This window comes from Carcharhinus amblyrhynchos, chromosome 34 (genome assembly GCF_965287045.1).
Source record: "Carcharhinus amblyrhynchos chromosome 34, sCarAmb.v2.hapA, whole genome shotgun sequence".
Lineage (NCBI taxonomy): Eukaryota > Metazoa > Chordata > Chondrichthyes > Carcharhiniformes > Carcharhinidae > Carcharhinus > Carcharhinus amblyrhynchos.
The window spans coordinates 21,580,561-21,605,096 of record NC_137357.1 but is presented as its reverse complement, the minus strand read 5'-3'; the positions used below and the strand labels follow the sequence as shown (position 1 = coordinate 21,605,096).

General features: G+C 43.0%; 2 protein-coding genes across 7 annotated transcripts in view; one reads left to right on the top strand and one right to left on the bottom strand.

Annotated features, from left to right (window-relative positions):
* Window positions 1-1,880, bottom strand: part of LOC145361426 (transcription factor COE2) — a 305,378-nt gene extending 303,498 nt beyond the window's left edge. Inside the window, exons 1-2 of the mRNA XM_080217170.1 lie at window positions 1,820-1,880; window positions 378-470 (exon numbers count right to left, since the gene is read on the bottom strand). The gene's annotated coding sequence lies outside the window, so the exon portion shown is untranslated. The remainder of the gene's footprint in view (window positions 1-377; window positions 471-1,819) is intronic.
* Window positions 1,881-16,732: 14,852 nt separating this feature from the next.
* tmem230a (transmembrane protein 230a) lies at window positions 16,733-22,882 on the top strand. 6 transcript variants are annotated; one of them, XM_080217003.1, is made up of 4 exons: window positions 16,733-16,756; window positions 18,004-18,120; window positions 18,828-18,950; window positions 19,404-22,882. In XM_080217003.1, exons 2-4 carry the CDS (start codon window positions 18,010-18,012, stop codon window positions 19,539-19,541), a joined length of 372 nt encoding a protein of 123 aa, XP_080073129.1. In that variant the 5' UTR covers window positions 16,733-16,756; window positions 18,004-18,009; the 3' UTR covers window positions 19,542-22,882. The 6 variants fall into 6 exon arrangements, with proteins under 6 accessions (XP_080073129.1, XP_080073126.1, XP_080073127.1 ...); XM_080217000.1 differs by lacking the exon at window positions 16,733-16,756 and adding an exon at window positions 16,767-16,904; XM_080217001.1 differs by lacking the exon at window positions 16,733-16,756 and adding an exon at window positions 16,924-17,072.
* The last annotated feature ends 1,654 nt before the right edge of the window (window positions 22,883-24,536 follow it).

The following is a 24,536-nucleotide window of genomic DNA, read 5'->3' as shown; positions in this document are numbered from 1 at the left end:
AGACAAGGAACCTGCCACAAGACACATCGCGCGGACAGATGCGCAGATCATTAAAATGGATTAAACAGATACAAGTTTACACAAGTCCCCGTGTCCCGCCCGACAGTTGCTTGTGATTTTTCATTCAGTGTAGATTAACATGACAATAATGATTTTCACAATTGACACGGGGAGATATACCGCGCAGCGCCCCCCAGTCAGACTGTGACGCTCATTCAGAGAGTTTTCGTTTCTTTTTCCATTGATGGACTCGTCGATCTGTACCCCTCGCCCCACCATCTCCAACACTACGCACCCTCCCTACCCCCGATTTTCCCCCACTTCGTACAAAACGGCGCCGTTAAAAAAAAACAAATGTAATGATTAACGAATCTAACCTGATTTTTAAGTCTGTTTCGTTTCTCGTGTCAACCCATCCTGGCCGTCCCGCAAGATTTCCAGACACTTTGCTGAGGCCGGTCCTGCCAGGTCTTGTGAAAACAAGAGGAGAAATGGGAAAGAGATTTATCCGATCGCACACAGGATCAACAATATTGTGTGAAACAGAAGCCTTGGTTTTTTTACAGTGTTTTTGGACGGAATGAATCCTAAAGTACAATTATTCTAATCTGATAAAGTGTTCTACTGATCATTTTTATTTTGTTGCGACAGTGGACCTAGATATAAAATGCACATTTTTTTGGAACCAAGGATTTACTTTAAGTTTCATATTACATGCGGTGAACAGACGGTAGGCGGTGGTGGGTTTTTTTGGAGGGGAGGAGGGAATAAATAGATTGAATCATTCCTCCTCAATAATCGTTATATATTTACATGCACTTTCACAATTAGCAGGCAGCAGTTTATATCCCATAAGAAACGCTGAATATTAAAACTGTGAGGGATAATTGGACCTCCTGCTGTTCCTGATACGATTATGTCACAGCCTGGGGCCAAGTTTCATCACACACAGTTTTTGAACTCACTGCATCCATCGGTCCGATGGGGTATTTATTTATCCGGCGCGTATCAATTATTCGTAAAATATGTGCAGTGCTAGCTGCAAAGTTTTCAAAACGACCCCCCCCCCTCCGCGCACACACACACACATCGCCTCCTCCTCATCTTTGAGAAGGATACAGACAGCAAACATCCTGATTACAGTCCTTATAATCCACACATACCCAAGTTCTCCTCCGTCCAGAGAGAAATCCCAGTAAATGTAAGCTGTGACCAATTTAACGCTATGCCGTCACTTTATATATAAATAAGGCATTTGTTCATTCGTTTTTTTTTAAGGACGGGGGGTAGGGGTGTTGTCCTTTGCGCCTTCTAGTTGTGAATTCAACTGAGACTGTTATTAATTTTCTGTCTCACTGTATATACGCGTTGGAATAATTTTCCGGTTTGGTATGGTTCACGTTATCGATATCACTCACACCGTTATTGACACTCTCTTTAAGATTCCTCTTCCCAAATTATTTTTGTCAATTTCGGGTACATTTCACTTCCCCCAGCGTCCCCTCCACATACACTACCCACTCCCACTCCACTCCCCCCCCTCCGCATTTTGAATTGATTTCAATATTGACACCAGTCGCAATAAAACAAGTTTAACAGCTATACTATCTATGAAATAGTAACACAACAGAACTCTGTTCCCGCCCCTAATACCGCTTTAATTATCAAAGATCAAGAAAGATTGAGATGGAATTTGAAACATTGAAGAAAGACTAAAATTTCCTGGATAGAGACAGATACACGAATTCATTGATAGACAGCCAGAAAGACACAAGAGAGTGGTCCACACATTAATAAATAGATACATAAGAATACACACCTGCAGCCCAGGCAGTATGTTGAGTTTTCTGAACTCAGTGCTCTGAAGTGCAGTGATTTAGCATCAGTCTTGTGAGTGCATCCACTTCACTGACTTTTCCGGGCGCTTTTTGCAGGCAAGATTACACCATGGGTTAACTCTGCCCTCAAATCAAAGTCAACTCGCGTCTCGGCTTCTTTGTTCAGCAGATGTTGCACCTCCTGAAACCCACAGGAGGCGTTTGAAAATAGCACCGTGCTTACTGAGGACGAGGAGCGCCACGCCGTGGCAGTGATCTGTGTTTTCAAGCAGCTTCTCCCTCCCCGCAATCTTCTCTCTCCTGCTTTTGCATGGGGTGCTTCTCGCCGTGTGTTGCCCTCAACCCAATGGGTGTTATTCTTCACTTGCGAGCCTGGCCAGAGAGTTTCAGCAGCTCTTCCAGTTTACTGCACGGCTCAGTGCTGACTTTTCTGATTGGCGTTTCTTTTCAGAGTTCGCGTATGCAACTTAGAATTGCACGGAGAGGAACTTTGCCAGCCAGGCATGTACCCCTGGCATTCACAGATGCTGCCTTTCAGCAGGGAAGAGAGACTTGTACTTTCCAGCTCTTACACGATCTGGACATGTCCCAAAGCGCTTGACAGCCAAAAGTACTTCAAAAGCGTTGTCGCTTTTGTCGTCACAAGAATCCTGATCATTTTTCTTCACTGAATTAGGGATATTGAGGCATAGATCTGGCAAGCTAGCAACACAGTAGACCATTCAGCCCATTGTGCTTATGCTCGCTCTTTGAAAGATCAATTGAACAATCCGAAACTATCCCCACTGAGATAGTGGGTCAGCTACCTCAGGACAGACAGGAAACCAAATCTAATATCAGGTACCAAAAGGGAAAATGCTGGAAAATCTCAGCAGGTCTGGCAGCATCTGTAAGGAGAGAAAAGCTTTGACAAAGGGTCATCTGGACTCGAAACATCAGCTTTCCAGCATTTTCCCTTTTGGTTTCAGATTCCAGCATCCACAGTAATTTGCTTTTATCTGATATCAGGTATGAATTACACCAGGACACATAGTTCCACCACAGAAACTTAGTTCATATAAGTTTCTTTTTTGAGGCTTACATTGTTTCAGCACTTCACGATGGCACTATATCTCAAAGTGCCTCACAGCCAATTTACGCACAGACAGATTCCACAAACAGTAATATAATGATTGTTACTATGTGGCTAGAGACCAGTAATGTTTTGTTTAAAGTAGATGAAATTTACTTACTAAGAGTGTAAAGACACAAGATTTCATGGTTTCAAATGAACAACAGAAGCTTTATGATACAAGAGTCAACAAAGCAAAAAATCACTATTCTACCTTATAGTCCAACATCCAGAATTTACATGATGTAAACATGAATCAACAGGCAATTTGGTCAAACCCAAACCACACACCAGAGATGGCAATCATGATCAAGACAGTTCCTACAAGGTTCTCAGCAACCAAACCAGATGTCAGTGATCACTGTGAGTCACAAAAAATATTTAAACCCTGTCTTCCTGTCTTTAATGAAGGGGATGGATAGGGTAGAGGTAGAGCGATTCTTCCTGCTTAGAAAGGACAGCAGGACTAGAGGACACAGCCTCAAAATAAGGGGGGGTGCAGTTTAGATCAGAGTTGAGGAGGAACTTCTTCACTCGGAGGGTGGTGAATCTCTGGAATTCTCTGCCCGTTGAAGTGGTGGAGGCTACCTCGCTGAATATATTTAAGTCACGGGTAGATAGGTTTCTGACAGACAAGGGAATTAAGGGTTATGGGGAGAGAGCGGGAAAGTGGAACTGATCCACTTCAGATCAGCCATGATCTTATTGAATGGCGGGACAGGCTCGAAAGGCTAGATGGCCTACTCCTGCTCCTATTTCTTATGTTCTTATGTTCCTCACAAGGTATTTCAGCTAATCTCTTTCAAAGAAATTCCACTGATTTCTTAACAGCAGCTCCAGCTCAGCCTGGAAGCACTCTTACTTATTCTACCTGCAATGAATTGTCAGGAATTGGATTCCAGCTCAGATTGCCCCTATAACTGTTTGCTGCCCAGCCATACAGTCATTTTATCTGAATTTGTGTCCCATGGTATTTGCCAGGCTGCTCTATGGAGTCTATACTCAGGCACAGTTCCAGCTGTTCAGGTGCGCTGCTGCCAGTGACTGCTCTGGGGTTCTTTGATCCCCAACTGCCAGCTTCACTGAACACCTATTACCCCTGGACTATTCAAGTGCTCTAGCTGCACAATGCTAACCCTATTCTTCTGCTCCTGATGAACTGTCACAAGAGCACATTTTGCACCTAAACCCACAGTCACCTGAGCAAGTTTTACACAAAGTTATGCATTTGTTTTGCATCCTTCTGAGAGAGCACACAGGACTCAGTTTAACATCCTATCCACAAATGAAGCAGCAGTTCCTGCAGTGCAGACCATCTTTCATTGTCAGGTTTTCATATTATCTCCCATTTAGGTGCATTGCTGCTTCAAAATATATGGCTACAATTTAAAGATAGCAGTTCGCTCACAGTGTCCAACCAAGACACCAGTGAAACTGCCGTCAACTTGCGATGACACTGTGTCTTTAATAAATGCATTTTTATCATATTTCTTTAAAGGATATGTTTAAAATTTAACTTTCTTTTACGTGGTGTCGATTTGTCCCAATATCAGGCAGCTGATATGCTGAGAACACAAGCTAATGATTGATTTTAGTTCAGGATGTATTTGTTTTAATCTTCTTTAATGCATTTTTGTTTATTTTGTTTTTTTCTTGGGGTTTCAAAAGGGTTTTGATTAGGTTGATTGATGAAGGCAGAGGCATGTGTTTGGGTGGAGCTAAGCTTACAGGGAAAACACAAAATTCTCTTTTATTTTTCAACAATCAGATTCTGCCTGGTCCTGAAAGAAGCAAGAAGTCTCTCTTTCTCTCTGCTTGGAACTGTAAGAAGGCAGGTCTCTCTCTCTCTCTCTCTCTTTCTCTCTGTAGAGGCTGCTGTTTGGGACTGTCAGAAGTCAGGTGTCTTTCTCTCTCTCTCTTTCTCTCTCACTCACACACACACACACACACACACACACACTTCAGAAGTGTTCAAAGGGTCTCGGATTGTTTACAAGGACAAGCACAAAAGTCTGTGAGTTGCTTACTGATTTGAAGAGGAGTTTAAGTATATAAGAGGAATATTACCTAATAGAAGTAATAGAGACAGGTTAGCAGTTAAGAGTTGTATCTTGTCATGTTTAAGTATTTCAATTGGTTAAAATCAAGATAATTCATTTGTTACAGCTCAACCCAGAGTGGCAGGTAGCAGGAATATAAACAGAAAATGCTGAAAAAGCTCAGCAGGTCTGGCAGCATACGTGGAGAGAGAAACAGAGTTAACATTTCAAGTCTGCATGACTCTTCTTCAGAGCCAAAGAGAAGGAGGAATGTGATGGATCTGATATTGTTTTAGAGGGACTGGAGCAAAATAGAAGGTCAGTGATAGGCGTGAGACATTGCTGGGATACATTGCACAAAAGTGTCTCCCAGCAATCCAAGACAAAAGAAGTGTTAATGGCTGTGTTAAAGACTAGATATAGAAGGTGCTAATGGTGGTAGAAAGGTAAGATAGCAGAACGTGTTAATAGGAGAACTAAGGTCAATGCTCAGTGAAAGCAAAACATAAGAACAAGTGGCAGATGGTCCTGTGGGGTGGGGTGGGGGCAGCCATTACGTTGGGACAAAAAGAACCTGGAGGAGAAAGTTTACAGTCTAAAGTTGTTGAACTCAGTGATAACTCCAAAAGGCTGTAGCGTGCTGAATCAAAAGATGTGTTCCTCATCCTCTTTTTTTCAGATTTGCAGCTTCCGCAGTATTTTGCTTTTATTATGGTAGGCAGCAGTGGACTGATTTCCTCACATAATGACCAGATCATCTGTTTTTTTTTCAATGATGTTGGGTTGAAGGATAACTATTAACCAGTGCACCATTGATTATTCCCTCAGTGTTCAAAATAATATCATGCAATCTTATTTACATTCTCCTGAGAGAGCACACAGGATTTAGTTTAACAGCTTATCCAAAAAATAAACAGCAGTTCCCACAGTGCAGCATTCATTGCTGCTACGAAATGACAACCTAAATTTGTGCTCAAGTCTCCAGAGTAGGACAAACTTGCATTTTCTGAATCAGAAGCATAGAATGCTACCCACTGAGCCACAGCTGACACTGGAGTGTTTATAGACCTTAGTGCTTATATGTGCAAAATTGGAACTCACCAGCTTTATTAGATTGCCAAATGTACTCATTTTCTAACTGTCTTTGTCCCTCCCCTGTGAAAAGCAGTTGGCTGAGGTCACAAACTCAGCGTCTGGGGCAGCAAATTCTTTCCTGCCCAATGTATGTTCTTTTAGTCCCAATACCAATATAATCCAAACCTGACGAAAACACTGTTCTGTCTCTTGTCAAAATACACACTTTGGATTATTATTCAGTTGCTTTGGGACAAATGAGAATTTACAAATTGATTTTAGTTATTTGCATGGGTCTGATTGCTGCGCAAGTTCGAATTTGCAATACCAAATGGAATTAAGAGATTTGACTGGTAAAAACTGGTTAAAAATGAAAATAGGAGCCTCAAAAATATGAGTTGGAGTACTCAATTATACAATGTCTGATATCACCCTATTTTTACCTGGGATTCATAACCTCTTAGTGTTGACTGTCTAGGGGGGGAGAATGTGCACTGGCAAAGGTGCTGGAGACTCTTCATACTGTGGAACTAAACCCAGCAAGACTCAGTGCTTCCAATGGAAAGACAGAGCATATTATAAACCACACCAACAGAGCTGAAGTGCAAGCAAAGGAAAACAGCCATTGTTTTCTGGTCATGTTCACAAATTGGCTGACATGTTTTCTGCATTCCAACAGTGAGCAGATTTCAAAAAGCACTTCAATGGCTGTAAAATGCATTGGGACATCCTGGGATTGTGAAAAGCACTTCTGAAATACGAATCAAGATGACTGAACGCTTCATAAATGAAGGAATGATGGGCGACCACTTGTATAATAATAATCACTCAGCATATTGTTTTTCTCGAATCTTAAACCTTTATTCATGCTTCCCACAGAAATTTCCTTTCCTTATAACAAGTACACTTCTGACAAACTTAATCATGATGCTTTGCACAATATATCATCAGGGAATAATGAACTCTGTATTCTGGAACTCTGCAAACCACATTACAAATCATGTATCACACACTAAAGATTGCAAACTGATTTTGATCAATAAGCTAAATTCCACAGAAAACTGAATCAGTATCTGTTCCAAAACTTAATGAGTGGGCAACAGTCCCATTTCAGAATATTCCCAGCCGGAACGTACTGAGAGAAACATAAACTTAGATCTGAGCACTCTCAGTAATCAAACAGGATTTGACTTAAATTTGACTCCTGCCCCCTTCTATTTCCCCCATCTTTCTTGATGGGATGAGCAATACAGGTGATTGCTCTGATCCTCCTTGGTACAACCAAAAACAGTGCATTATCTGTTGCACTCAAGGTACAAAACAAACCCCTTGACAATGAACAAATGGAAACATCAAAAAACATACAAATTGTTATTCTAAGTAACAAATACACATAAAAATATCAGGTTGATGGAAGCTTCTTTAGCATTTAAACCCCAAGCTGTCATGTAAATAATACTCTTATTGATGATTATTTTCTGTGGCTCCAGTTTGTTGTGTCAGGGTCTAGCAAATGTAGGGTGAATATGGAGCTGATTACAGTTACTGCCTTAACAGTGATGTAAGAGAACACATGAGCTGCACCCAGGCTCAGTTGAGAGTTGGACAAAGTTGTGTCTACCAGCAAGTATGGAGACATTCCCTAGTTTGTACCCTTTACTCTACAGTCATTCTCCAAGTCAGTAAAGGCTTACAGTGAACCTATATGTGACTACAAAGACCTCTTTGGACCAACAGAACTGTAATCAACACACAATGACTTACATTATGCTGGAAAACCCAAGGCTAGAATTTTACACTTCCCACCTCCCCCTCCACCAACCATCCCCCAACGGGTTCTAAGGCAGGGGACGTGTAAAATAGCAAGAGTGGAATTCCCTCCTTTTTCCTACCCAACCCAACCTGGTTGCTGGAGCAGGCAGGAAACCTGCCCTTGCCCCACTTAAGACACTTAAGTGGCCGCTTAATGGGCACTGCAGGGCTATCTCCTGCCCAGCCTCAATTTTCAGGCTGATGAGCAGACGATAAATGGTAATGGAAAGCCAAAGATGAACTAAGTTCAGTTGTCAGTGGGATTGATGGTGTCCTCACCCATCTAGTCCAATGTCCAGTGACCTGTAGACCTCCCTCACCATTCCATCCCTCCCCCCATTGAAGCTATGCCCTGAGACACCAACTGTCCTCCTGTGACCTGTTAGGTCTTGCTTCCAGCCACTTATACCCTTGCCACTCACATTTGCATCATTTCCTGGCACTTAGTTCCAGACAGTTAGCTGCAGTGTCTCTTCTGGCCACTGCACCACTGTTCTTGGAATTAAAGGGCTGCCAACTAATCTGAATGACCAGCTGCTCTTCCTGGTGACAGGCACAAGTCCCACCTTTTGCCAATCAATGCGTGCCACAGCACAAAATGGCACTGGGGCTACTGGCCAAATCCCAGCCATCCTTAGAATTCTGACCCCAAAACCTCACAGAAAATGGCAAGAGAAAGTAAAAAGCTTGAAGGATAAATACAGAAAAACAATCTGACATGAAAATAAATTCCAGAAACACAAGTGCCGAGGAAGGATCACCAACAAAATGCTCCAAAGAAAGACATAGAAGCTGAAGGCAGAGGTTTAAAATTCTTTGCTGCAGCATAAGTCTTCATTGCATTTTGGAGGTTCAGCTTCAAATCCCAGAGCACAGGATCAGCAGACCTAATACAGGTGAGCGAAATCTTTTCCAGTTCCAGACTATAGAAAGTCCTGAGAAATCTTTAACATTTTCAGAATCAGAAATACAATTTGAATAAAGTCATTCCCTAAAATTCCGATCCTGGAGGTGGTGTTTTAGTTCACTCTGAAAGAAAAATAATTAATTGAATACTCCCAGAGAATTGTGACTTTTAAAATCCAGCTAAAGACAAGCAAAAGCCAGCATTTGATAAATTTGTGACTTTGAACATAAACACTGATGAAAAGATCTCTGTGAGCAGCCATTCCAGCCAGCCATTGTTAAAAATCTTTTCAAGCTGAGTGGAATTACTATTGTAGCAAAGTTCACCAAGGCAAGCAGGTGTGGACAAGTTTGATGTTCTTGAGAAGATCATTTCGACATCATCCAGATGAATACCTTTTGATTCTATCTGGTGAACTTGTACATGAAGATGTCAGAATTCTTAAATTTGTTTAACAGAGAGCTTGAAAGAGAGACAGAAACCCCTCAGTAAAATTATGAAAGAGAAGAAGACATTATCCATGCAAAACACATGAGGGCACCAGAGAGGCAAATAACTTTACTGAAGTCTTGAAAATGTGGCTGCGATTCTCCCCAGTTGGGTCTATGCTTCTCCCACATGTTGGATGCTAATTTATTCATGTTGGATATTCGGAGACAGGGCCACATTTTTTAAAGGGCAACCTGGTCTCCATGCTTGGTTACCGCACCCCTACAAAGAAAAATGGTGCCGGGGAGCACCACCAACCTCTTACCATAGAGGGGCATCCCCCCCCAAACCAAGGAACCAAACCCTCTCACTCAACCTCCCCTTCCTGCCCAGATCCCTCCCCTCAGCTTCTCGTTGTTCTCAGATAAACCTCCCACTCAGACTCCTTCCCCCTCAGGTTCTCCATTCAGCCCAGCCCCCCAGACTCCTGCAGCCTCCCTTCAGGCCAAACACCTTGGCAGTCCCAACAGTGCACTGCCCCCACACTGTGGTACTGACACCCAGCCTGGCGCATTGAGTCCTGAGGAGGCTCGAGAAGATAAGTCCAGTGGCCATTTGCCCCTTTGCTGCTGCCAGGCTGCAGAGGAAGGGCCCCTCAAGGGTCCTGGGTGTTGGCTGGGCTCAGGCTTGAGAAAGGGTGGGGATGTTGTGGCTCCCCTTGTCCCTTCTCGCTCTGGCAAACCTGAAGATCATCCCTGGCATGGTAATTTCAGGCAGCTCCTGCCTGTCACCTGTGGAAATTCTGAAGTGGCCCCCAGATCACCCGGCAGGAATTTAAATCATTGCAGCACTCTGTTCTCCTTTCTCCCTGTCAGAAGCTGCAAGTGAGATCAGACTACTTGAAGTTCTCTGATACATTGGAGATGTCAATCTCAGCTGGGGCAGGGGAGGGGGGGTGGGCAGTCTCCAGTCAGCCCAGCTGTGCATTCAGCCTCAATGTTTGTACACAGCTTTGACTTGATATTGCTGTGACTTCCCAGCAAGCTGAAACCCTCCTCCATTGCACTTGAAGCCTTTGATCTGTAACAAGTCATAGAGTCGTATACATCTACAGCAAGGAAACAGGCCTTTGGCCCAACTTGTTCATGTGCTCTTTTTTAACCACTTAGCTCATCCCAATTGTCTACGTTAGACCCATATTCCTTGATACCCATCTTGCCCATGTAACTGTCTAAATTGTTTTTAAAAGACAAAATCTTACCGCCTCTACTACTACCTCTGGCAGCTTGTTCCTGACACTCATCACCCTCTGTGTGAAAAAATTGCCTCTCTGGACCCTTTTGTCTCTCCCCCTCTCCTTAAACCCATGCCCTCGAGTTTTAGACTCAATGTGCAGTGCCTTGTAAAAGATTTCGCTGTCAGATCAAGGGAATTTTATCATCATCCAGCCACCTATGTTTGTTTTAGTTTTCCTTTTTGTGGTTGACTGTATCCCAAGTACCCCTGATTGCATTGTAGACAGTCTAATGTTGATTGACAGTCCTCACTTGTGAGGATTTGTACCAAAGCCCGCTCGATGCAGATTGCGCTGGAGAGGCAGTTGAATAGCAAGGACCATTTGACATGGGCTGCAAGCCTGTTGATTATATTTAAATGTGTGTTTTTTAACGCATACCCACTGCAGCTAGAAACCTGACCTGCAGCGCGGTCTTGGATGGTCGCAATGGGTTTGGTACCCAGCGCCAAACCCACTTTCCCATCGACTCCCGATTCTCCGGGCTGTCACAATTCACAATCGGGGCTAGTGGGGCTGAGAAAATCCACCCCACCCATATCTTTTTGGGAACAGCAGTCTGGAGCAAATAGCTGAATGTGAATGAAGGAAAGTTATCTGATGACATCCAAAATTAACAAAGCCAAATAGGGTTAGAATTTTTAAAAAATCATTCATGGGATGTGGGCATCGCTGAATTGCCCACCCCTAAAGAGCCCTTGAGAAGGTGGTGGTGGGACACCTTCTTGAACCACGGCTGTTTATATAGTGCAGGTATGCTCACAGTGCTGTTCAGAAGTGAGTTCCAGAGTTTTGACTCAGTGTCAGTAAAGAAATGGTCAGGATGATGTTTGACTTGGAGGGGAACTTGTAAATAGCGGTATTCCCATGTGTCTTTGCCCTTGTCCTTCCAGGTGGTTGTGGCAGTGGGTTTGGAGACCACTGTCTCCTATTTTGGACATTTACATTTTCAATGATGTTTTATAATCCCTGAAGTTAAAGAGATGGATGAAAGGGGGTTAAAAGTTGAGTGATTGTGGAAAAAAGACACATTGGAAAAGGTTACTGTTGCTTCACAATAGCAGTCAAATGACAGCGGCATAGATAAAAGATGGAAAAAAACACTTAGTGTGTGTCAGAGAGTACAAGAATTTTAAGCCCTCAGATAAGCAAGGATACAGGCTTTTGGGGGACGACTTTTAACTGAATAATCAGTTAGAGATCTCGGTGAAGTTATCAGCAGACGTGCGACTACAAGACTGAATTGCGGGAACTTTTGTTTGCTCTGCAGTTGAAGGAACAGTACTTTGGGACTGTGGTTTATGGGGTGTGTCAGTGAGAGATACTGCAAAAACCCAGTCTGCAGGTTCAGCAGGTGATCAAGAAGGCGAATGGGATGCTGGCCTTTATAGCGAGGGGGATGGAATATAAAAAGCAGGGAGGTCTTGCTGCAACTGTACGGGGTACTGGTGGGGCCGCAGTTGGAGTACTGTGTGCAGTTTTGGTCGCCGCACTTGCGCAAGGATATTTTGGCCTTGGAGGGAGTGCAGAGGAGGTTTACTAGGCTGACACCGGAGATGAGGGTGTTAGCTTATGAGGAGAGATTAAATAGAATGGGCCTGTACTCGTTGGAGTTTAGAAGGCTGAGGGGGGATCTTATAGAGACTTGCAAGGTAATGAAGGGGCTAGATAGGGTAGAGGTAGACAGATTCCGCTTAGAAAGGAAACCAGAACTAGAGGGCACAGCCTCAAAATAAGGAGGGGCGGTTTGGAACGGAGTTGACGAGGAACTTCTTCACTCAAAGGGTGGTGAATCTCTGGAATTCTCTGCCCATTAATGTGGTGGAGGCTGCCTCGTTGAATATATTTAAGTCACGGGTAGATAGATTTCTGATAGACAAGGGAATTAAGGGTTATGGGGAGAGAGCAAGAATGTGGAACTGATCCACTTCAGATCAGCCATGATCTTATTGAATGGTGGAGCAGGCTCGAAGGGCCACATGGCCTACTCCTGCTCCTATTTCTTATGTTCTTATGCTCTTAACTTGGGTGAGAAGCATCAAGTGAATGCTGAAGAATCCTCCAGAAGAAAACTGTTTCAAACTGTGCCAAATGAGAAGCCTTTCTGTCAAGCTTGTGTAACTCTTCAGAAGCTCATGTGTCTGTAAGGTATTGCTGAAGTAAAGAAATAGTGTGAATCTGAGTCATCTTCTTGTGTTTGTATTCAGATCTTTCCAACACATTTATGTCTGGTGTAATATGGCTAATTTTTCTTGTTTAATTAATACTTCATTCTTTGTGTGATGAGTTCACAAGTAGACTCCTGTGAATTTGTTCAGGAACTTCCCTCCATGGCAATGGAATTTAATGTTGGCAAGTGCGAGGTGGTCCACTTTGGTAGGAATAATGGTAGGAAGGACTATTGCTTACGTGGCGAAAAACTGCAGCAGGCGACGGTACAGAGGGACCTCGGGGTCCTTGTGCATGAGTCGCAAAAACCCAGCCTGCAGGTGCAGCAGGTGGTCAGGAAGGCTAATGGAATGCTGGCCTTCATAGCGAGGGGGATTGAATATAAAAGTAGGGAGGTCTTGCTGCAGCTGTATAGGGCATTGGTGAGGCTGCAGCTGGAGTACTGTGTGCAGTTTTGGTTGCCGCACTTACGCAAGGATATTTTGGCCTTGGAGGGAGTGCAGAGGAGGTTTACTAGGCTGATACCGGAGTTGAGGGGGTTGAGCTATGAGGAGAGGCTGAATAAACTAGGCTTGTACTCGTTAGAGTTTAGAAGAATGAGGGGAGATCTCATTGAGACGTATAAGATGATGAATGGGATGGATAGGATAGAGGTGGAGAGACTCTTCCCGCTCAGAAAGGACAGTAGGACTAGGGGGCACAGCCTCAAGATAAAGGTGGGGGTGCGGTTTAGAACGGAGTTGAGGAGGAACTTCTTCACTCAAAGGGTGGTGAATCTCTGGAATTCTCTGCCCGTTGAAGTGGTGGAGGCTGCCTCGCTAAATATTTTTAAGACGCGGGTTGATGGGTTTTTGATAAGCAAGGGGATTAAGGGTTATGGGGAGAGGGCGGGAATGTGGAACTGAGCCACGACAGATCAGCCCTGATCTTATTGAATGGCAGGGCAGGCTCGAAGGGCTAGATGGCCTACTCCTGCTCCTATTTCTTATGTTCTTATGTTCTTATCTGAAAAAAGTTAGGATCTCTCACACCAGGTTTCACTCTGGAATATGACATCTAGTTTGAACATCAGCTGGATCGTCACAGTCAGACACCGAGAACTGAATACTTCAGAGGCCAAAAGGAGTAGAGATTGAAGAGGTGTGAAATCAAAAAAGGAAATTGGGCTGAGAAATAATATTGGCAAATAAAATCAAGGAGAGCCCAAAGATATTTTATTCATACATGAAGTGTAAGAGGATAACTAAGATAAGACCTATAAAAGACCAAATAGGTGGAGGATGTGGGGATGGTGCTTAATGAATACTTTGCATTTGTCTTCACAAAAGAGGGGGACAATGCAGACATTGTATATTAGGAGGAATGTGAAGTATTGGATGTGATAAACATAGGGAGAGAAGAAGTATGAAGGGCATTAACATTCTCGAAAGTGGATAAATCATGAGGTCCGGGTGAAATGTACCACAACTTGAGTCCTGTGTGGTGTTAAGACAAGGTAAGAAGTCTGACAACACCAGGTTTAAGTCCAACCAATTTATTTGATAGTAAACTGACTAGCTTCTGGGGTTTCTCCCTTTGTCAGGCGAATGGAGAGTACTGGCCTCAGACAGAGCATATAACAGCACAGACAGTTTACAGATTACTGATTAAAATGCGAGTCTTTACACCTAACCTGCTATTCAAGTCTTAAAGATGCCGACAATGTGAGTGGAAAGAGCATTAAGCCCAGGTTAAAGAGATGTGTATTGTCTTCAGACAGTACAGTAAGTGAGGTTTTGCAAACCCAGGCAAGACATGGGGGTTACAGATAGTGCGACATGAACCCAAGATCCCTGTTGAGACCGTCCTCATGTGTGTGGAACTTGGCTATCAGTCTCTGCTCAGCGACTTTGCACTGTCGTATGTCGTGAAGGCCGCCTTGGAGAACGCTTACCCAAAGATTAGCAGCTGAATGCCCATGACAACTGAAGTGTTCGCCAACAGGAAGGGAACAGTCTTGCCTGGTGATTGTCGAGCTATGTTCATTCATCCGTTGTCGTAGTGTCTGCATAGTCTCCCCAATGTACCATGCTTCGGGACATTCTTTCCTGCAACATATTAGGTAGACAATGTTGGCCGAGTTGCAAGAGTATGTGCCGTGTACCTGGTGAATGGTATTCTCACGTGTGAAGATGTCATCCATGTCAATGATCCGGCATGTCTTGCAGAGGTTGCTGTGGCAGGGTTGTGTGGTATTGTGGTCACTGTTCTCCTGAAGACTGGGTAGTTTGCTGTGGACAATGGTCTGTTTGAGATTGTGCAGTTGTCTGAAGGCAAGTGGGGGTGTGGGGTTCGTCTTCATCAGTGATATGTTGAAGACTCCGGAGAAGATGTCGTAGCTTCACCGCTCCGGGGAAGTACTGGACGATGAAGGATACTCTGTCCACCATGACCCGTGTTTGTCTTCTGAGGAGGTCGGTGCGGTTTTTCGCGGTGGCGCATCAGAACTGTCGATTGAAGAGTCGAGCACCATATCCTGTTCTTATGAGGGCATCTGTCAGCGTCTGGAGGTGTCTGACACGATCCTCCTCATCTGAGCAGATCCTGTGTATACGGAGGGCTTGTCCGTAGGGGATGGCTTCTTTAACGTGTTTAGGGTGGAAGCTGGAGAAGTGGAGCATCGTGAGGTTGTCTGTGGGCTTGCAGTACAGTGAGGTGCTAAGGTGATCGTCCTTGATGGACCATCCATGACCACATCATGGGTGTTAAAATAAGTTAGGAAGGAAATTGTGGAGGGCCTGACCATTATTTTCCAATCCTCACTGGATACAAATGAGGTGCCGGAGGTTTGGAGAACTGCTGATGTTGCACCTTTGCTTAATAAGGGAGTGAGAAATAGCCCAAATAATTACAAGCCAGTCTGTCTGATCTTGGTAGTGGACGAATTATTGGAATCAATTCTGAGAGACAGGATAAACTGTCAGTCAGAAAGGCATGCATTAATCAAGGACAGTCTGCATGGATTTGTTAAGATAGGATTGTGTCAGACTAATTTGATTGAATTTTTTGAGGAAGTAACAAGAGGATTGATGAGGTTGGTGCAATTGATTCAGTTTACATCAATTTTAGCAAGGCTTTTGACCAATATTCCATGTGGCAGACTGGTTAAAGAAATAAAATCCATGGGATCCTGGGAAATGCAGCAAGCTGGATACAAAATTGACTCAGTGGAAGAACCAAAGAATAATTAGTGATGAATGTTTTTGGCACTGGGAGACTGTTTGTAATGTGTTCCGTTAGTCTCAGCACTGGGTCTCCTGCTTTTCATGGCATATATTAATAATTTAGATATAAATGTCGGGGGAATGATTAATACATTTGCAGATGGCATAACATTGGCTGCATGGTCGACAGCGAGGAGGATTGTTGTGGATTACAGGAAGATACCAATGGGCTGTTCGAGTGGATAGAAAAGTGGCAAGTGAAATTCAACCCAGAACAGTGTGAGGTGATGCATCCAAAAACATGCAAGTTAGATGGATTGGCCATCCTAAATTGTCCCTTTGTGTCCAAAGCTATGTAGATAAGGTGATTAGCAGGACAAATACTTGAGGTTATGGAATAGGTTCTGGATGGGATGCTCTGTCAGAGAGTGGGTGCAGACTCCATAGGCTGAATGGCCTTATGTGAGACATTAATTCTTGGGATAGCTGAGAATTAAGTACTCAAAATAACAGTTCTGGAAAGACAGTGCCTGAGGACAAGACAGATATTTGAAATCTGCTTTGACAACATAATGTTTCAGCTCAAATATGGAAAGAATCCCTCACACAGGCATGCGCAAAGGATCTCCTTGTGTGTTTTTAAAAGATAATTATCAAAACAAAATTTCTACTCCGAGGATAAGTGAAGACAATTCTTTAAATGGGGGGACAGAAATCTCACTAGCAGCAGTTTGCAGAAGCTGTACTCAGGGACTGTCTGGATGGATTTCTGCTCTTCTGATGGTGAAAGCGGGGGGAGTGGGGGGGAACGTTTATCCGGGCGGAACTGTTCAGTGTGGCTGTTGTAGCGGGGCCGGAAGCTGATGGAGGCGGTGCGCGGGTAAAGCGGAGCGGCGGGTTTGACGGAGTGAAGATCTTTGTGGGTCGGAGTATCCGATCTGTTGCGCAGATGTGTCAATGAGGATGTAGCTGGTTGCAGCTTCCCCACATCGGCACAATTTAAACTCCAGGCTGCGTTTTGGCAGAAGGTCCGTGTGGCCGGGCTGGGGCCGTTGGGAAGCCGCCCCCACCCCCCGCTCGGCCTGTGTGAGAGTCACAGGTTTACAGCAGGGAAACAGGCCCAGCTTCTCCATGCTGCCCAACTAATCCCAATTACCCGCATTTGGTCCATATTCCTCTGCACCCATCGTACCCATGTAACTGTCTAAATATTTTTTAAAAGATAAAATTGTTCCCGCCTTTACTACTGCCTCTGGCAGCTTGTTCCAGACACTCAACACCCTTTGTAAAAAAACTGCCTCTCTGGACCGTTTTGTATTTCTTCCCCTCTCACCTTAAACCTATGCCCTCTAGTTTTAGACTCCCCTACCTTTGGGAAAAGATATTGCGTATCTAGCTGATCTGTGCTCCTCATTATTTTATAGACCTCTATAAGATCATCTCTCAGCTTTCTATGCTCCAGAGAAAAAAAGTCCTAGTCTATCCAGCCTCCCTTTATAACTCAAACCATCAAGCCCCAATAGCAAGCATGTAAATCTTTTCTGCACTCTTTCTAGTTTAATGATATCCTTACTAATTTAATAATATCTTGCATGTGACTCCCCTTCAGAGAAAGCGCTGAAACTCTCTACACTGAACATTGAAAGATTTCTTACCCTGGCTGCCTCAAAAAGCTTAACTATATTTGCTTTGGTTTTATTGGCTTTTTTTCTGATTTTCAGCCTTCACCAGGAATTTGGATGCTGGTGAGCTGGACGTAGAATGGCAATGTAACTCAATGCTACTCCATTCAGTCTAAATAAGTATTGCTTTATAATGTATAAGGTTGCATTTATTATGCACTCTGCAAGAATTTGCAACTAGTGTGAGGTAGCTTTCTTGAGCTAGTCTTATCTCTTGGTCAAAAGTGGATTTCTGTTTTTTTGTGCCCATTTTGCTTGGATATTTATTGAAAATTGTTTTTGTGTTGGTATCCAAATGTCTGTACAATGTAGCTTTGTCTTTCCCCTGATTGCAGAGAGGGGATGATTAGATTGACTTGCAGCACATGAGCAATGTATTTGCTATGTATTGCTCAGTGTCTGTGTACAGTCTTGGTAAATTAATTGTTTTATTATCTTGTTCCAGTTGTTGATGAGCTATGTTATGATGCCTTCCCGTAACAACGCTGCTGCTGGGGGTTCCAGCAGCAAAGTGAAATACTCAAAACTTGCGGACAGTGACGAGGGTTACATCGATTTGCAGGTTTGTTCCTGACAATTACGCTAAGTGTATGCAGCATATAGAAATAATCATAAGTTCCTGGTTCATTTCATCTGGTAACTAGTTAAACAATCTTTTCACATTCTGTGGTCATTGGTCAAGGCTTTAGTTGTCATTCTGACTCCTGCTTTACATTGAGGTAATTGACCTGACCAGAGCCACCATTAGCCTTTGCAATGCAAGTAAGCATCAGTTTTGGTGTTACCTTGTTGCACAGTACATTTTATTCTCAGTGAACATCAGATCTTGGGAGGGTTTATAGTGCTTGTGAGGGGCTTGACTGTTAAATAACCTGCCCACACTCAACTGGGCTTGGGGACGAAGAATGAAAATTTAAATGAAATCTAGAACTTGAACCCCAGGAACAGTTAATATGCTCATAAGAAGAGGGGGGGACACCATGTATTTGGAGAGGGAAAGGAGATTATAAAGGCAGAAATTGAGGCAGGTGAAAGAAAGCCATGCATTTATCTAGTACCTTTCACAAACTTATGATGGATCCAAGCTACAACCAGTCAAGTACTTCTGAAGAGCAGTCGTAAATATTAATTATGCTTTGGAAAATTTGTGGTTTATTTTTATTCAATTATGGGACATGGGTGTTGTTGGTTGGCCAACATTTATTGCCCATCCAAACAATTTACATTTAAAGCATACAAGGTTATCAAATAATTTTCCTTTACCTGCAGTTTAAGAAACTTCCTACGAAAATTCCATATAAGGCAATTGCGCTTGCAACCATCTTGTTTCTGATTGGCTCATTGTTGATTACCATTGGCGCTCTCCTGTTGACTGGATACATCAGCAGTTCGGTAAGTCACACACTGCTCCACAGTTTCGGTTTTCTGCTCCCATTGAGAGAGACCGAATACTATACTTGGATGTTACGGTTCCTTTAAAGATAACTCTATTCTGTTTTAACTTCATGCACCCTTACTATTGCATCTTTGTAACAAGTTCCCTTTCCAAATCATGTCTGGGATAAAATTGCTGTATTTACTACAGCTCTGTCCTTCAAGTGTATGCCCATTGGGAGCTGGATTATGAGAGTCTAAATTTAGTTCATATAGGCTCTTTAAATCCAGCAGAGGGAGACTTTCACTTCCATCAGCATAGTTTGGATTTCATATCGCATCCAGTCAATTAAAAGGCCGCCAACGACCTAAGTGGACAAAGTTATCTAGGCATATCCTCTGTTTTGCTGGACCAAGTATCTTACTCTTACAAAAGAAAACCGGTTATTCCATTTCTCTTTTCTCTTCCAGTACAGTGATACAACCTGGCCGGTGCTGATCATTGGGATCCTGGTTTTTCTTCCTGGCTTTTACCATCTCCGGATTGCGTATTATGCCTCAAGAGGATACAGAGGCTACTCCTATGACGACATCCCAGACTTTGACTGAAAACTGTTCTCTTTCTTTTGCTGACTGCTGCTTGCAGTCTGCTCCAAGGCTGTCTGTGATGGATAGGAAAAAAGAACTCACATTCCTAAAGGCGAGATTGAACCAAATGGAATTCCAGCTACATGACAATACGGCAGTGAATAAGGGTTAGCTTCACTCCCCTACCAATTCCATATATATTTGTGACCTCCTAACTGATTTGTATATTTCCAAATACAAGTGTTGAAGGGTTTTCAAAGTACTTCTTCTTTTCTGCTAAAATCGGTTGACGTAAATATGGCTATTATGGGCTAGTGTGTTTCCTTTACACCAGGCAAGCTCGCAACCAGAATCAAATTTTCACAGCACCACTAGTACAGTAAATAATGCCAGCCCAAGGCTCTCGGATCACTCCCAATCAGTGAGAGCAAAGCAAGGAAACCCAACATTTAATTTTCCTCATTTTGGAGATACATATTGAAACTATCCAACCATATTTTTATTAACTGTTTCAAATAAATGAGATGGACTGCTTATACCAAGTATTTTCTTGGGCTGTCACGTACTAAGGAATAGGTTATGTTTGAGCCTGATCAGGTTTTTCCCTTTTGCAGTTAAGCCTCTGCGTTGTGTTCCACTGAATTGCATTTTAAGCATTCTTGTTATGAAGGAGAGGTCTATCGCTGACATTACAAAAATTAGCAGGAATTTTCCAGTTCTGTTTCTAGGATTTCAGTAGAGAGATGATTGTACTCTGAAATTTTTGTACTCTGTCCACTTGAAGTATGAAAGACCCTTCCAAACCTAAGATGTGTCATGATAGAGTATAGCCAGCTGAAGAATACTGCAGTAAAGTGCTGCTGGACACACACAAAATATTTTGCACAGCACAGAAGTGTGTTGACTCAGTGAACTTTTCTATTTTGTCTTCATCCTGCTGCACTGAATTTCTAATTTTCTGGGCTGGAAAGGCTGATGAATGAGATAATGTGTTATATTTAGACACAAATCTTCAAAATCAGTTGGGGAAAATGAATTGAAACTGGTTCTACTTCATTGGTAGCCCATCACTCGGGTCTTAGACTGATTTATGTGCGAATGCTGTGATGGATTTTATTTTGTGATTTGAAAAGTGTAAGTATGACAAACTTCACGTAAGCCTTAGATGCCTTAAAACCAAGTGACATTGCAAAATAGATCTGTAAATTTCATTTGAGGTTTTCAGTTCAAGCAGTCTTCATGTTGCAAAATAAAATCCCTTCAATGTCAGTCTGTAATTGGGTTGGGTCTTCTGTTGACCTGCCCTCCTCCATTTCTGGTTTCACACTTAACTGCGATTAACAATCTGTCGGATCGAGGGATCAAGTCTGTATGTACCAGGATGTTGAAATGCCCAGGGTCATCCAAGCTGCCTGTCTGCACTTAGACCTAAGATAGCAGATAGAATGTAAAAACTGGTGGGAACCAGCTAGCTTTTACACCCACAATCTTTCTGCCAGAAACCCAAAGCTTTCTTGGGTTTTGCACAATGTGGGCACTAGTGTCAACCCTTTTATGCTGGCGATCTTCCACTGACTGCCATTAGTGGCAGTGCTTTCGCATGAAAAGGCACAAAGTTGAACATGTTTGTGTTCAGTTTAGAACATAGAACACTACAGCACAAACAGGCCCTTCGGCCCACGAGTTGCGCCGATCACATCAACACCTACCAACCTACAGACCTATCTATAACCCTCAATCTCATTAAACCCCATATACTCATCCAGAAGTCTTTTAAAAGACCCCAGCGAGTTCGCTTCCACCACCACTGACGGCAGCCGATTCCATTCACTCACCACCCTCTGAGTGAAAAACTTACCCCTAACATCACTTCTGAACTTCCCTCCCTGCACCTTAAATCTGTGTCCTCTCGTAGCAGAATTTAGAATTGAGCTTGGCTACCATTTTCTTTCTGTTGAAGAAGAATGTCAGCAGATGATATTATTCAAGGCACAGATAGGCAGACTTCTGATAGATAAGGGAGTCAAGGATTATGGGGAGGAGTTGACACCACAGCCAGATCAGTCATGATCTTATTGAATGATGGAGCAGGGTCAGAGGACTGAATGTGGCCTGTGCGTAATTTCCTATACAAAGTAGAGCTGATTCTGATGCAAGATGATGCTTCTTGATGAGGAACAATGTGCAGAAGTAGACTGAAGAGATGCATTTCTTGTTTAATTTGTCACTGCTCCCTTTTTTCACTCTGATTACTTTCTCTCCCTGTGTTTAACATCTCAATTAAAATTACCCAATCAACACAGGTGCATAAGCCTCCTGGTGCTGCTGTGGTAATCCTATTGAATGATGATCAGTTTCTTCTCTATATTTTAATCCATTAAACTGCAGTATTGAGCATGATCAGTGATGCTGATTTGAAGGGATTTTCCTTAAAAGGATTTGGCATTGGGCAAAAAGATTATTTTAGTTGTTTTACATTGAGTGCAAGCAGTGCACGATGCACTAAACAAAATATTAAATGTCTGACTGATATATTACGTGTATGATTTGTTTCCCTTCAATTATCTTCTCTCCTTTTCTGAAGGTGTGGATTCCTGCTGGCGTCAGTTCCATCAGCATCCTGTAGAACGTGGCTATTCTTCGTCTGAGTCTAGGTGTTGACTATTAACAGATTATTTCACTGAGGAGTCAGGGAGGGGTTGGGTATCTTACAGCTGATTCGGACTAAGTTGACACATGAACGTTTTTGCTCAGGAGCAAGGATGGAAATTCTAGCTGATCAGGATTTTCCTTCAAGTGGGACAAGGGAAACTGATAGTTGTCATAACGTTGCCACTCAAATTACTGTCAACCAGCTCCAAATAGATGAGAGATGAAAAAAACAGGAATCATAGATATAACAAGTTAAACCTGTCAGGGAAGATTGAATAGACTCAGGCCCTTTTCTCTTTCGAAGAGAAGAATCAAGTTTGACTGGATGTATATCAAGAAAACTATGAAAAGCTTTGGCAGATTGGACTGAAAGAAGCTGATTGTCCATAGCTGGCATCACCAAAGCTCACGGCCTCAAATATAAGACGGTCATAAATAAATCCAACATGGAATGCAGGAGAAGAAAATATGCAGACAGTGGTTAGAATGGGGAACTTGCAACCACAGGAAGTGGTTGATGTTAACAATGTTGATGGTTTCAGGGGCAATGAGACAAACACAAGATGGAGAAAGGAATAGAAGAATGTGCTCTTTGACTAGAGGAAACAGCTGTCTTAAGAAGTAATGCCTGATTTTTTTTGTGTTATACCATGTCCTCCCTTTCTATTTCTGAAGTTAATTTGTGTGCGGTAAAGCTCCATGGACACTGATGTACCATGAGTACCTCATTCAAGTGACCATACTTTGCATGTGAGCATGACAAAAATGTTGTTTGGTAGATGACCAATCTGTGTTAGGCAGCACGTTTAGATGTAATTCTATTTCCATTCAATATCCATTCACTTAGCGGAAGTGGAATCCCTCAGCTAATTTTCCTTCCCATTGCCCCCTGCTCCCACTGATCTTGAGCCCAGAGGCACTAAAGTATATCTAACACTTCTCACTGAAACAGCACCTTTTATTGTGTGTAAAGGCATGCCATATCGTAAGTGTTTATATAATATGGAGCATATTTAATATAGTAAAATGTTTCAGAGTTTCCCATAAACATTACCAGACAAACTTAATACCAAACTGCATGAACAGGCCTCTCAGTGCGGCCAAGCACTTGAGTCCGATTAAGTGCTGGGAATTGGGTGAATGAGGGAATCTAAACATCTTTGCTAAACTAATTTGCTTTGTATTTAGCATCTAACTGAAGTTTACTGTTTAAATTATAAACTTCATTCACCCATTTCCAAGTTCATCACTGGATAGCAGTTGAAGTTATTTAATAAGGAATCTGGCTTAAAATATTTTTTATGTACCTGGAGCTTAGCTAACTCTTCAATTTCAGAGCATATAAATTAGGTCTCTCAGTGTGACTTGAACAAGAGTGCTGGGTGACTCAGTGAAGAGAGAAAGAGGTGCTCCTTTGCTGTTCTGACATCTTCACCCAGTAGGGACTGCTTCTTACTGTAGAACTTGGGAAGAATCTAGTTGGTTGGTGAGTATCTGGTAGGTGGATATGGTTTATTCTATTCCTGAAATTTAAAATGTACAAAGAGTGGGACAGTGAATAAAGTAAAAAGGGAAAATAATTGAATAAAATAATTAATGAAAACACAATGAGGATGGTAGGACAGGTGATGTATCATGGCTGCAGCATGTGGGAGGCCTGAATGCGAGTATGATGCAGGTCTGTGGCTCAAGGAGCTTTGGCTCAGAGTCATTGAGCTAGAGACCAATCTGCAGATGTTGTAGTGCAGAGGCTTGGGGCAAGTTACCTGGCCTTGTATCAGGAGGCAGTTGTACCTCTTGATTGGTCAGCAGCCAGAGAAAGGGTGTGACTGCGAATGAGGCAGGTCAGAGCACCCAGATGGCACATGGGCAGGAGCCTCAATCTTTGCAATTGATCAATACGTCACGTTCTTTTAGCTTGTTTGGATGAGAATGGAGGTTAAAGGGTTGATGACTGACTGGCCATGGCACCATGGTAGAGGAAGCCATTCAAGTGCAGGGGAGTGCCGTGCTAATAGTGCTAAGGATTAATAGTTTCCTGCAGCAAAGAGTGAAGTCCTGCTGGCGGGGGTGTCAGGAGTCAGGACATTGAGTTGAGGTTGGAGAGGAGCTTGCAGTGGGACGGAGAGGGGGAGGATCCAATTGTCATGTTCCTTTTCAGTACCAATCATAGGGACAAGGCAGGACAAGGAAAGACATTCTGCTTCGTCAGTATAAGGAGCTTGGCATCAACTTTAGAAGAAGAATCCCAAAGGTAATAATTTCTTGATTATTACTTGAGCCATGTGCAAATTGGCAAGTAAGATTAGAGAAATCCGTGAGCGGCTCAAAGATTGGTGTGGTAGAGGTGGGTTCTGGCTTGTG

What these genes read in the sequence shown, in the direction of transcription:
- tmem230a (XM_080216999.1), top strand. An exon ending in AGGGTTACATCGATTTGCAG is followed by an intron (nt 18,121 to 18,827) that starts GTTTGTTCCTGA and finishes CTTTACCTGCAG; the next exon opens with TTTAAGAAACTTCCTACGAA. An exon ending in CTGGATACATCAGCAGTTCG is followed by an intron (nt 18,951 to 19,403) that starts GTAAGTCACACA and finishes TTTCTCTTCCAG; the next exon opens with TACAGTGATACAACCTGGCC.